General features: G+C 40.0%; 1 protein-coding gene across 1 annotated transcript; it reads left to right on the top strand.

Moving 5' to 3' along the window:
* The first annotated feature begins 4,111 nt into the window (after positions 1 to 4,111).
* LOC108667107 (hydroxyacyl-coenzyme A dehydrogenase, mitochondrial-like) lies at positions 4,112 to 12,560 on the top strand. Its single transcript, XM_047883541.1, has 8 exons — positions 4,112 to 4,304; positions 4,890 to 5,006; positions 5,635 to 5,805; positions 7,199 to 7,357; positions 7,832 to 7,891; positions 9,787 to 9,969; positions 10,818 to 10,974; positions 11,826 to 12,560. The coding sequence occupies exons 1-8, from the start codon at positions 4,194 to 4,196 to the stop codon at positions 11,945 to 11,947; spliced, it is 1,080 nt and encodes a 359-aa protein (XP_047739497.1). The 5' UTR covers positions 4,112 to 4,193; the 3' UTR covers positions 11,948 to 12,560.
* The last annotated feature ends 1,039 nt before the right edge of the window (positions 12,561 to 13,599 follow it).

The raw sequence follows: 13,599 nt of genomic DNA, 5'->3' as shown, positions 1-13,599 counted from the left end.
ACATGGGCCATCTCAATGCCCAATCAGTCTTAAGTACATTAAGCTTAGAAGAGTCCCTCACTGTCCTAAAAGGCAAACTACAAGAGCACTGGACAAGAACATGGAAGGCTTCTGTTGCTCACTTGCGGAAGGGAACTTTTTTGAGCAACATCATGAACGAACCCAGACTGCGACCCTGGCTCAGCCTGAAGTCTTGCAGACTCGAGTGTGCTGCTGCTCGACTCAGGATTGGTCATGCCGGCGTCAGAAGTCACTTGCACAGATTTAACATGAGCGACTCTGATCAGTGTGCTACGTGCAACACTGTGGATACTATTGAGCACTACCTGCTGCATTGCCAGCAACATGCGCAGCCCAGACAGGAGCTGAAAACTAATTTAAGATGTTTGAATGTACAATTTTCTTTGTGTGAACTTTTGGGGGGAGGTAATAACGATGATGATGTGCAAAGAAAAATCTTTCAATTCTCAGGCCCAACGGTCATCCTTGCGGTTGTCCTGTGGCTTTAAGTCTACCCTGCGTGGACATCCCGAAAAGAAGAAGAATAACTACCAAAACAGGAGCTACTATGTATCTTGAGAAATATCAACTTAATCTTGTAATCTCTTGGTGGAAGGTAACTTTAGTGATGATGTATCACAGTAAATCTCTCAATTTTTCAATGTATTTATTTTAAAGACAGGCAGGCTAAGTGATCTTTATATGAGCGCCTTATAATGCTGTATATACCAATGCAAGCATGATAGAATTGTAATGCATGGCAACTGCTGATAAATGTTTTGATTTTGCAAGTGCCAAGTAGGTCATCTAGCCTGAGTAGCCTCTAGGTTTTTTTTTAATCAAGGTTGTTACATTAGCAGCCCTTACTTATCTAAACTACATAAGCAGTAACTCTTTTCATTTACTAATATATGTTCCCTGTAAACTCCTACCCAATCCTGTACTGAGCTTACGTCAGCCAATCTCACAAGACGGCAGCAATGAATTTCATATACAAAGAAGCTGAAAGCCACAAGCTATAAGCTCTCAGCCCTCAGGCCCAATGGTCCTCCATCTGGCAAACCTGCAGCTTCAAGTCCACTCCAAGTACACAGCCTGCAAAGAAGAAGAAAAAGTAAACCACATTTATTTTCCTGTGGGCTGGCTGGTGCCCAGGTGCAGGTCCTCGACTAGCTGCTGACTAGTGTTGAAAGTTACAAGCAGGCTCATGTAACCACTGTCATGTGTCAAATTGTCAATGTTAACTGATGATAAAACTAAACTTATTTAGGATATGACAGATGTCAAGTAATTGACAATTATTGTAGACTGAATACGGTACGGTACTTCATAAAAAATTGAAAACTTTAAAAAAGTTCTTATTGCAGCCTTGGGAGTGAGTTGGCACTTGGGGCTTGGAGGCTTCAAGAAGAACTTTATTGGAATTTTATTGATTTGATTATTCTTAGAAAATTTTCTTCTGAAATTTGTTTATATTCTTATTTTGCATTCAGCCTCTGCCTCATCCTCATGTGTGCTGTGGCTATGATTTGTGACTATTAAAGTATTATAGATACTTTTAACCCTTTACGCCCTGGCGTGACGAATTTGTCACACCAGGGACTAGCTACCTTTTCCAACAATTTCACGTTTTCTGTCATTTTTCGAAAAATTCATAAGAATAAAAAAAGTCTTAGATTTATTTTTTACATGTGTATAGTCAGATGGGGTAAGACAGGACCGAAATCTCTAACAAGCATGTAGCATCTATACCATGAATAAATAAAAAACCCTAAACCTATCACAAGGTGTAGTTATGCAATGGGCTTCTAAGCTACAACTCAGACTTTCTGCATACAACATAGTCACCCTTTCAAATTTCCCCTCCCCTTTTTTCAAAATATTTTCAAAACTTTAACGAAATTGAAAAAAAAGCTTCTTCCAATCTCTAGATCTTTTATTTGCAAATCGAACGGTTTATTACTCATTGCTGTAGCTTAAAAACTCTGGGAGGAAATAGGTTTGCAGTTACAATAAGTGTGAATGTTCAGTAGAGCGCGACAAAGTCCCGAGCGCCTTGAAATAGGCATTCAAGGTGACATGGATGCAAGACTAAACATTACCATCCCATATTATATATTAAATATATATATTAAATATATATTAAATGTGAAAGAACTCCCCCACCCCTAACACTTTCACGAACTGTCGTCAAGGCATAAATTAACGTACAGAGATGATTTTGGTACCATTGGATAGGTCAGAATGTCAGCTTCGAAGTGAGACTTAAAACCAAAAAAGTGAATTTTACGATTTTTGTCCCAGAAATTCAGGGCGTAAAGGGTTAAATGTTCCAATCAAAATGCATGATAATTGGCCATTCCAGTAAATATTAAGAAAATCAATTTCCTGAGGTCTTAGCACAGTTAGCAGTTAGCATGAGTTTTCTCATAACTGGTAAATTAGGCCAAAGGCTGGCAGCCAAGGCCGTGGGCCCAAGCTCCAAAGCCACCCATAAATTGCAAATCAGACAGGAAGCCCATGAATCTTGACAATTTCACTTTTTTCTATATATCTATGACCTTGCTGCCTTTTCCCAATTTCTTCAATGAAAAATCAGCCAATTTTTACTCTAAATTTCAGAAAATCACCTGTGCAATGATTGTTTTTACCTGCAGTCATAAGTAATTTTGCCTAATCTGAGGTTCTGAGCCAAGTTGGAATTTTTTCTCAAATCAGATTATTGTACAAATGTGTGATAGAGATTTGAAATTTAGATGTAAACAAAAGTAAATAATTGGATCCCAAAAATTTTAGTAAAACTAAAAGTGAAATTTTTTACTTTGCAGCAACCATGATACAGTATTTTAGTAAATTGTTTGAGTTTTTCAGTCTTGGTTTGTAGCATCAAGCAAATTATTAATAGATTTTAGAGGTCCTCAACAGATTGTTGGTGCCAAATTTTATGACAACATAACATAGAGGAATTTTTTGTTGAATGTTTGGTGCTATCATTTTCTGATGTAGCACTTATTTATATAATAACAATATTTCAAAATTCAATTGAATTAAAATTGCTAAGTTTGAACTTGTAGCTGTGCACTTCCAAGGTCGCTCAAAATTTGGAAACTTGAAACTTAGGACATGCTAGATTTTGATGAAGTGTATATTTCCACTTCTGTTTCAAGGTGATGGAATCAGAAAGATTTTAGTTTAGAAGTTTTGCTTGTGTAGAGTGGTATTTTCTATATGGTATATATATATATATATATTGGTGTAGTTAGGCAGAAGCTTTTCTCTTATGCAAGTTTGATTGAAGACCAGAGCATGCTTTTTATTAACAATCTTCTTGTTCGTTTTTTCAATGAGTCAAACCAAATTTCTTGCTGGCGTCGGGAGATCGAAAAGCAGGTTTCCGAATGACATTTTAATAGTTTTGGCTCAAAGTCGTACTTGTAAGTCCAATGTAGTTCATGTTTGGAAGAAGTCTACAACCTTCTTTATTACATGAGAATTTATAAACCACATTAGTTTCATGAAGCACACCAGTTTTTTTACAGGGATTATTATTCATTACAAGGTTTTTTTATTTTCTTATTTTTGTAGTAGATCAGAAGTTTTATATTTTCGTTATCCGTTGTGCTCTTGACATTATCATGAATAATTGATTGGATGACTCGTTCATCCACTTTGTAGCCTCTGTTCATCTGGTTTTGGTAGAAGACCGTTGTGGGGGTTCCATTAGATATTGCTTCATTGTTGGTTCAGTTTTCTCTCGATTGGTAATTTGATATTTCAGTGTCAACTGTTCTATTTGAAAATCCATTATTCACTAGAATTTGTTTACACGATCTGAGTTCTGTTTTCAAATCACTCTCGGATGTGCAGGTCTTGAATGCTCTTTGTATGAGAGCGCGCACTGTGTTGGTTTTATAGCGCTGCGGGCATTCACTTTTTTCGTTAAGCACTTTCCCGACATCAGTAGGTTTTCGGTAAACATTAGTGACAAAGGAATTATCTTCAATTCGCACTAATATATCTAGGAATGGTAATTTGTGACGAAAACGAACAAGAAGATTGTTAGTAAAAAGCATGCTCTGGTCTTCAATCAAACTTGCATATATATATACGTATGTTTCATATATATTTTTAATTCTCTGTGTCTTACAGTCATGAGTTGTATTTCTTGGTAGCCAAACTTCCTCAAGACAATCATGGCTTTGTGTTCTGTGGCCTCTGCTTGTGCCATGTCATCAGCTGCTGCTGCCAAAATCAGCACAGTCACAGTGATAGGGAGCGGACTCATGGGTGCTGGAGTTGCACAGGTGGGCTTTCAATTATTATTATTTATAATATCCTATCTACACTGTGATGAAAAATGATAGTGAATCTTTTGAAATCTCTTGTGTTCTACTGATATAAGTTCAAAGAATTTCTGGAGTAAACTGCCTTTGAACCTTGTCATAATAATGAATCCTGTGGCTGCATTACATTATAAAATGATTGCAACATATAGAGATTATAAGCTGAACAATAATGTAAAACTTAGCACAAGCAGACTGCAGACCTGTTATGTGCAGATACTTGCTGTTTGCGCTGATAGGTACTTCAATGAATATATACAATACTGCAGCAGTGGGGGTTGAATTGGTTAGAGATTATTCAAACTATCGCCAGTCATGAAAAGATCCGATCAAATGATACGAGTTTAGATCTATGAACAAGGCACGAAAAGGAAAAGAATCGGCGACAGGCCACATCAGGCCTACATTTCAGCGCCGACATCATTATGTTATGTTATGTTATGTTATAAGCTGAACAATAATGTAAAGCTTGACACAAGGAGACCTGTTATGTACAGATACTTGCTGTTTAGGCTGATATACTTCAATAAATAGTAACTTATTCAGGTGGCAGCCCAGGCTGGGCAGAAGGTGCACCTTGTTGACGTGGATGCTGCTGCAGTGCAGGCTGCCCAGCAACGCATCAAGCAGTCACTGCAGCGAGTAGCCAAGAAGAAATTTGAGGTGACAATCAACATTATTTTTAATGTTTATTTATTTGTGTATTAAGATGGTTTTCAAAAAGATATTTGTTATTAAGCTTATAGATTTGTGGCTTAGATGCAGAGAATGTGTCAAGGTTCTCATATCTTCAGTGAGTTGCAAAGTTTCTTTAGGAATTTTTCTGCAGGTGCCTGTGTAATATAGTTAATGTTCCAGTTGCTTCACACTTTAGTTAATGTGGTGGAATTAATTATTCTTCTGTAAAAAATTTTCCTAACTCATTTTGTATTCTTTGCATTTTAAATTCACATGTAATAATTTGATTAATTTCTGAATTAGTCTCCATAGTAACCATAGTCCCTATGGAGAGTGACTAGTTTCCATAGTGAGTAGTTTGCCAGAAGTAGTTCTTTAATGCAGGTTTATCTTAACAATAAGAAAATTCTCAATAAGGAATACTTTCTTGTCTTCGATGAATGTTGTGATATTAAATGTATTAAATTACAAAGAATATGAAACTGAATATAAATTGTTAGTGACTAGATTACTTATTAGTGCATTATTATAAAGTTATTATCTTTGTAACAATTTTCAGGGCTCTTTAAAGTCCAGGGCAATGTATTGTTCTTAACTCTGAACAACATCCCAGGGAGATGCTGGCAAGACATCAGAGTTTGTTGACAAGACACTGGCGCTGCTGCACTGCTCCACAGACTCAGCGGCTGCTGTGGCAGAGAGCGACCTTGTACTTGAAGCTATTGTGGAGAACATCAAACTCAAGCAGGAGCTCTTTGCCAAGCTGGATAAGGTTCTATGGGAATGAAATAGTGTGTCTATCATCTTTATAATAGCATTGAGTTCTATACCTACTACAGTCTAGTTCAATGATTGATGAAAATAGAATACTGACATCAAAATTGTTTAGTGTTACCGACATTTCACTAAGAAAAATGACGTTAAAACTTTGGATTAGGAGTCCATTGAGTTACCTTATTAATGGATTATTCATGAAATAGGGAAAGCTAGAGTGGTTATGCAACTCACAAAGTAGAGGATAGTTCTTGATGAGCCCTGGTAGAACTGTATTTTTTGTTACTTGACATATAAATTGAACTTGTAATAAGTAGTGCTGGAAGAATTTTTAAAAATAATTAACCATAAATTGCCTTTGGTTTTGTCATTCAGTAGGTATAACTTGAACCTCCGGATTGTCAGACCACTTAATTTTCTTTCTCATTTGAAGCCTCCCTCTGTTCTCCCCAGCTGGCATTTGAAGCCTCCCTCTGTTCTCCCCCAGCTGGCATTTGAAGCCTCCCTCTGTTCTCCCCCAGCTGGCATTTGAATTAAACACAAAGCAAACAACATTGGAAGTAGATTTGACACAATAATGCAAGTGAAGTTATATAGGTAAAACAAGGACCGCATCACCATTATGTCTATGAACACTTGAAACAGAGTTAACTAGACTATGGTAGGGTTGTGCTCAATTAATGCAGATAAATAATGCAACGGTTAAAAAGATGTGGAAAATGCAGCATTAAGGAAGACATACATATATATACATTATCAGGAAGAGCTTCACTCACCCAACAGTATTGCAGAATTAACTTGATGCATTCAACTGTCTTGGCAGCATTTTAGTTACTGAATTAAACTTGGCTTGGATGGAATTTAATTATTACCTCTGTTCTGAAACGATATGAAACAAAAGGATGCATTGAGTATGAAAATTGGTTAATGACACAGATGGGTTGAGTGGAGAAAAAGCAATAATGCCTTCTGGCAACATCCTTAATGCCATTAGTGTAGTTTGCCAGAAGTTGTTCTTAAATGAAGATTTTGCTCAAGAATGAGAAAATTTTTCAATAATAAATATTTTTTGCCTTCAAGGAAACCTGTGCACCTTGTTGACGTGGATGTGAGAAACAATTAGTCCATTACTGTTATTAAATTACAAAGTAATTGAAAGTGAGTCTAAAGTGTTAGTGACTATATTACTTATTAGTGCAGCATGAAGTTATAATCTTTGTAACAATTTTCTGGGCTCTTTACAGTTCAGGGTAAAGTATTGTTATTAACTCTGAACAACATCACAGGGAGATGCTGGCAAGATCTCAGAGTTTGTTGACAAGACACTGGCGCTGCTGCGTATTGTTCTTAACTATGTATTGTTCTTAACTATGTATTGTTCTTAACTCTGAACAACATCTCAGGGAGATGCTGGCAAGATCTCAGAGTTTGTCGACAAGACACTGGCGCTGCTGCACTGCTCCACGGACTCAGCGGCCGCTGTGGCAGAGAGCGACCTTGTACTTGAAGCTATTGTGGAGAACATCAAAATCAAGCAGGAGCTCTTTGCCAAGCTGGATAAGGTTCTATTGGGCTTACTGGGAATGAAATATTGTGTCTATCATCTTTGTAAGAGCATTGAGTTCTATACCTTCCATAGTCTAGTAATCTAGTTCAATGATGATAGAATATTGGCGTCAAAATTTTTGAGCATTACATTTCACTAAAACAAATGACATTGAAACTTTGGATTAAGTGTCCATTGAGTTACTTTATTATTGGATTATTCATGGAATGGGCAAAGCTTGAGTGATCATGGAACTCACATGGTAGAGAGTAGTTCTTGATGAGCTCTGTCAGAACTGTATTTTATTGTGACTTGACACATAAATTGGACTTAAATCCAAGTAGTGCTGGAATAATTATAAAAATAACAGAAAATTGCCTTTAGTGATGTGGTCTATTATAACCCCAACCTCCAGATTGTCAGACCACTTATGTAATGTAATTTTCTTTCTTATCTCAAGCCTGTTACTAAGGAAACTGTACTCCCGCAGCTGGCTCCACCACACACAATATTTGCCTCCAACACCTCCTCGCTTTTCTTATCTCAAGCCGTCCTCTGTTACTAAGCTAACTGTTCTCCCGCAGCTGGCTCCANGCGTACTAGTGAACAGTTTATTTCCACACTGCGTACTAGTGTACATGTTATTTCCATGCTGCGTACTAGTGTACATGTTATTTCCACACTGCGTACTAGTGTACAGTTTATTTCCACACTGCGTACTAGTGAACAGTTTATTTCCACACTGCGTACTAGTGTACATGTTATTTCCATGCTGCGTACTAGTGTACATGTTATTTCCACACTGCGTACTAGTGTACAGTTTATTTCCACACTGCGTACTAGTGAACAGTTTATTTCCACACTGCGTACTAGTGTACATGTTATTTCCATGCTGCGTACTAGTGTACATGTTATTTCCACACTGCGTACTAGTGTACAGTTTATTTCCACACTGCGTACTAGTGAACAGTTTATTTCCACACTGCGTACTAGTGTACATGTTATTTCCATGCTGCGTACTAGTGTACATGTTATTTCCACACTGCGTACTAGTGTACAGTTTATTTCCACACTGCGTACTAGTGAACAGTTTATTTCCACACTGCGTACTAGTGTACATGTTATTTCCATGCTGCGTACTAGTGTACATGTTATTTCCACACTGCGTACTAGTGTACAGTTTATTTCCACACTGCGTACTAGTGAACAGTTTATTTCCACACTGCGTACTAGTGTACATGTTATTTCCATGCTGCGTACTAGTGTACATGTTATTTCCACACTGCGTACTAGTGTACAGTTTATTTCCACACTGCGTACTAGTGAACAGTTTATTTCCACACTGCGTACTAGTGTACATGTTATTTCCATGCTGCGTACTAGTGTACATGTTATTTCCACACTGCGTACTAGTGTACAGTTTATTTCCACACTGCGTACTAGTGTACATGTTATTTCCACACTGCGTACTAGCTGTCTCTTATACACATCTAGATGTGTATAAGAGACAGGTGTGTGGTGTGTGGTGTGTGATGTGTGGTGTGTGATGTGTGGTGTGTGAAGTGTGGTGTGTGATGTGTGGTGTGTGATGTGTGGTGTGTGATGTGTGGTGTATGATGTGTGGTGTATGACGTGTGGTGTATGATGTGTCGTGGATGATGTGTGGTGTATGATGTGTGGTATATGATGTGTGGTGCATGTGTCAGTTGTGTTTCATGTACCGAGTTGTATAGTTGTTGTGGTTCCCCAGACTCATTTTTATAAGAGACCTCGCGCAAGTACGACACCACCGACAGGAGCTCGCTCCAGAGCTGTAGGGCCGATGTTCTGTGGTGGTGTTGTCTGAGATAGTTGTATAGTACAAGGTTTAGCTGCTACCTTGTGTCTTGTACACAGTTCTCTGGTAGAAATTTTTCTCTTATATTAAATGCATTCATATGTTCTTCATGGATATACAGTGGGGGGAAATAAATATTCGTACACTTGAAAAATCGTATTTTAATGTATGTAAGTACACAAACTTAACAGGAAAAGTGATTTAAATTATGTATAGAGACGCATAGTATTCAAAAATACTATCAAAAGAAATTAAATCTCAATGCAACAAAAAACAATGCAACATCTGTCTCTTATACACATCTAGATGTGTATAAGAGACAGGAACACATCCATGCGACAACATTTCTTCTCGCTTCGAGTCACCGACATGTGGAACAGCCTCCCTGATAGCATCGTTGACGCTCTGAGTATGAACGCCTTCAAGAACAGACTAGACGAAGCTATGCAGGAGCATATGTTCAGTCTTAAAATGCCTAGCAAATTATGGACCAGGCAATTAGTCCAGCAGCTATCTCAATCAATCGTCAGTTATAGAAAGATCGGGTTCCAAAGGCCGGATCCTTTGTGAATCAAGTCACGAAAAGTACAAGAATCGGCAAAAGGCCATGGGCCTATTTCTTCAGTGCCGACACTTCCATTCTATTCTATCCCATGCTTGTGTTGCAGATCATCAGGCTGCCGGAGACGTCGGAGGAGACGTACCAGCAGGTGCAGGCCTGGGGCGCCAGCATCGGCAAGGTGACGGTGCAGTGCAAGGACACGCCAGGCTTCATCGTCAACAGGCTCCTGGTGTGTAATATAGTAATAATAATAGCAGTTTCAGTGTTTAGTAGGCCATAAGCCTGTCGCCCATTCCTAGCATAGCAGAACATTCACAGTATTTTGCGGTCTGAAACTCGCAATGCACTGCTACAATTCTGCTGCACTTAACCGCCCGGTTTCCTTGCCGCTTACAAATAGAAACTGGCGCACAGAGCTGGGATCGAACCCACATCTCTCTGCTCCAATCTTAGTACTCTGGAACTGTAACTACAGCGCCACCCTGCCCTGTGTAGTGTGCTTGATGTGTGGTGTACCGTATGTGTCAATTGTGTTTGATCTACAGAGTTGTATGGAATATAAGGTTTAGCTGCTACCTTTTGACTTGTACACAGTTCTCTGGTAGAAAAGTTTCTGTTATGTTAAATGCATTCTTATATTCTTCGTGGGTGCATATTGACGTAAGGTATCTGGCAAATTTGAGGTATCTGTGGATTGCCTGTATTCAACCTGATAAATTCTCTACACTGCGTACTAGTGTACATGTTATTTCCACACTGCATACTAGTGTAGATGTTATTTCCACACTGTGTACTAGTGTACATGTTATTTCCACACTATGTACTAGTGTACATGTTATTTCCACACTGCATACTAGTGTAGATGTTATTTCCACACTGTGTACTAGTGTACATGTTATTTCCACACTGCGTACTAGTGTACATGTTATTTCCACACTGCATACCAGTGTACATGTTATTTCCACTTACTAGTGTACATGTTATTTCCACACTTCGTACCAGTGTTCATGTTATTTCCACTCACTAGTGTACATGTTATTTCCACTCTGCATACTAGTGTCCATGTTTTCTCCCCAGATTCCGTACGTGGGGGAGGCTGTTCGTATGCTGGAGCGGGGCGACGCCTCTGCCAAGGACATTGACACGGCCATGAAGCTGGGGGCTGGCTACCCCATGGGGCCTCTGGAGCTTGCCGACTACGTAGGGCTTGACACGTCCTACTTCATCAGGCAGGGTAGGTTATGCCCCACCTCGAGTTGTGGTGGTGCAGTGGTGAGAGACTCAGTCTCTTGCACCCAGCTCCCGGGGTCTCTGTCTCACGCAAACAGCGCCCGGGTTCTCTGTCTCTTGCACCCAGCTCTCGGGTTCTCTGTCTCTCGCACCCAGCTCTTGGGTTCTCTGTCTCTTGCACCCAGCTCTCGGGTTCTCTGTCTCTTGCACCCAGCTCTCGGGTTCTCTGTCTCTCGCACCCAGCTCCCGGGTTCTCTGTCTCTCGCACCCAGCTCTCGGGTTCTCTGTCTCTCGCACCCAGCTCCCGGGTTCTCTGTCTCTCGCACCCAGCTCCCGGGTTCTCTGTCTCTCGCACCCAGCTCCCGGGTTCTCTGTCTCTCGCACCCAGCTCTCGGGTTCTCTGTCTCTGTGTGCTTTTCGCTTTAATCATAAATCTGCCCGACACACGTTTTTTGGGGCGAGCCATAATTTATTTTCTACTTTTTAGTCCACAAGAAAAACATGGTTTTTTAAAAAAAGTTTTTTTAAGTATTTTATTTTAAGTATGTCGTTTTGTGGTTGCCCAATAGAAGCATTCTCATGGATAACCAGCACCGATTTGTCGACTTTATTGAATAAAAATCATCATCTTGTGCATTTCTAATACCAAACCATGGCATACAAGTTAATTTTTTCTTACGGTTTGAGAAGTGTCAGGGAAGAGCGAGTTTCACTGAGCTCGCTCACTATCTCACCTCATCCCCATTTATGCCCAGGGTGAGCAGAGGCGTTCTCTGAAACCACCCTGCTTGTCAAGATCCCTTGTGGGGTTCCCATTTACCCTCGCTGTGTATCTCACCCCCATTTGCCCTACAGGCTGGGCGGAGGCGTTCCCCGACAACCCCCTGTTCGCCAAGATCCCCCTGCTGGAGAAGCTCTACAAGGAGGGCAAGTACGGCATTAAGAGTGGCGAAGGCTTCTACAAGTACAGCAAATAAGGCATTCCTTGCGCGACTTCTTCCCTCCGGCAATAGACTGGCCAATGCCATACGTACCTTAATGCCTTCATAAGTTTAGAACTGATTGTTACATAGTCATGGGAATTGATCGTCCTAAGCATCAAAGTCATATCATCCAGTCAACTTCAATGCCGCGCCAGGTTCATAAATATATTTCTCACGATATTTTTCGGGCATGACTTGATACTATCAGCGAAACTTAATTATGAGATGATAAGATCTTTGAGATTTTCCGAGCAGTTTTTGAGACGTTTTGGCAGCTGTTTTTATATACCGCCATGTGCACCTATTATTGTCACACAGGTTTGTTGTTTACATACATACAATGGAATGTGGGTTAGCAAGTTAAGCAACGCCTTCAACGTGATAATCGTGTCATGCTAATATCTTTTCTATATATTCTCATCCTATCACCTATTACAGTATTGTTTTCGATTGTAATATATATTTTTATAGGATTTCAAATTTTAGTGATCAGAATCCTATTGTGAAATCCCCATGCCCGAATGTCGGTGCAGTAATGAGGACAAGAAGTTGCTATTTTGTGGGTAATTTGTTAGAAATTTTTCATAATAAATTCTTTCCTGTTCAACTCTTATCTTTTACTGATGAACATACTGTGGCCGTAATTTAATGACGAAAAAGCTGCAAAAAATAGAGAGCTACTTTTTCGTGGGCGATCGCTGTCTTGTGATTTCTTGTCGCCAGCCTTGCCTGTATGTACTTAAAGGTCTCGCCCATACTTTTTTCCAGGTTTATCTAACCTCGAAACTGTCGTGCAAGACGTCTGACCGTCCACACGGTCAGTCTTGCTTGACTAACGGTCACGGTCAGTCAAACTTGACTAACGATGAGTTTGAACGTGTGGAGGGGGCTTACTATTCAAACGTAATCTAATCCATTTATTGCTCTTTCCACGCGTGTCGACATGCCAAACACCAAACGAACTCAACCTTGTACTTCATTTTTCATCGGCAGTTGATTGAAATGATAAAATACCTGGTGATATTCTTTATATTTCTAATCGAGACACCCCCTCAGGGGGCCTTCTGACGCGTGTCTGTGCTCGTCAGAAGTCCTATGGGATCTCGCGCTCCTAGGGGGATTGTTCCAGAGCCCCCCACCGCTGAGCTCGCGGTGTCTGACTGATGGACTCATTTGTGGTGTCTAGTTATTATGTAGGTAGGATTCCTTACATTTCCCTTCTTTGTCTCTCTCGTGCGGGCGGCCGACGTCCCGTGTAAGCGACCTCTTGTTCGAGTGTCTTAGTTTCTGTTGCTTTTCACCTGTCCCTCCTTGTCACTTCGTCTCTTTGAGATGCTAACGCTGCTTCTTTCGAGCCAGCTTCAGCGGGCTGGACATCTGAGGCCTTCCGCCCCTTGTGGGTGATGAATAATTTGAGACTGACTAATTAAGACCTTCCGCCTCACTGGCGTTGTTATATTTTGACTTCCCGTACGAAATAGCTTAATAGCTGAAACGCTACCGGTAGTAAGCCATTATACTACTTACTTACTTACTAATCGAGACGCCAAACTTTCTATTTATTATTTTAATCCACGTTTAATGAATCGTCAACTGAACGAACCATATTAGCAAGACATCATGTACATTTCTGCCTTCCCTTGTTC

The sequence above is a fragment of the Hyalella azteca genome, unplaced genomic scaffold (assembly GCF_000764305.2).
Source record: "Hyalella azteca isolate HAZT.00-mixed unplaced genomic scaffold, Hazt_2.0.2 contig13203, whole genome shotgun sequence".
NCBI classification, from domain to species: Eukaryota; Metazoa; Arthropoda; class Malacostraca; order Amphipoda; family Hyalellidae; genus Hyalella; species Hyalella azteca.
This window is presented reverse-complemented; position numbering and strand designations above follow the sequence as displayed.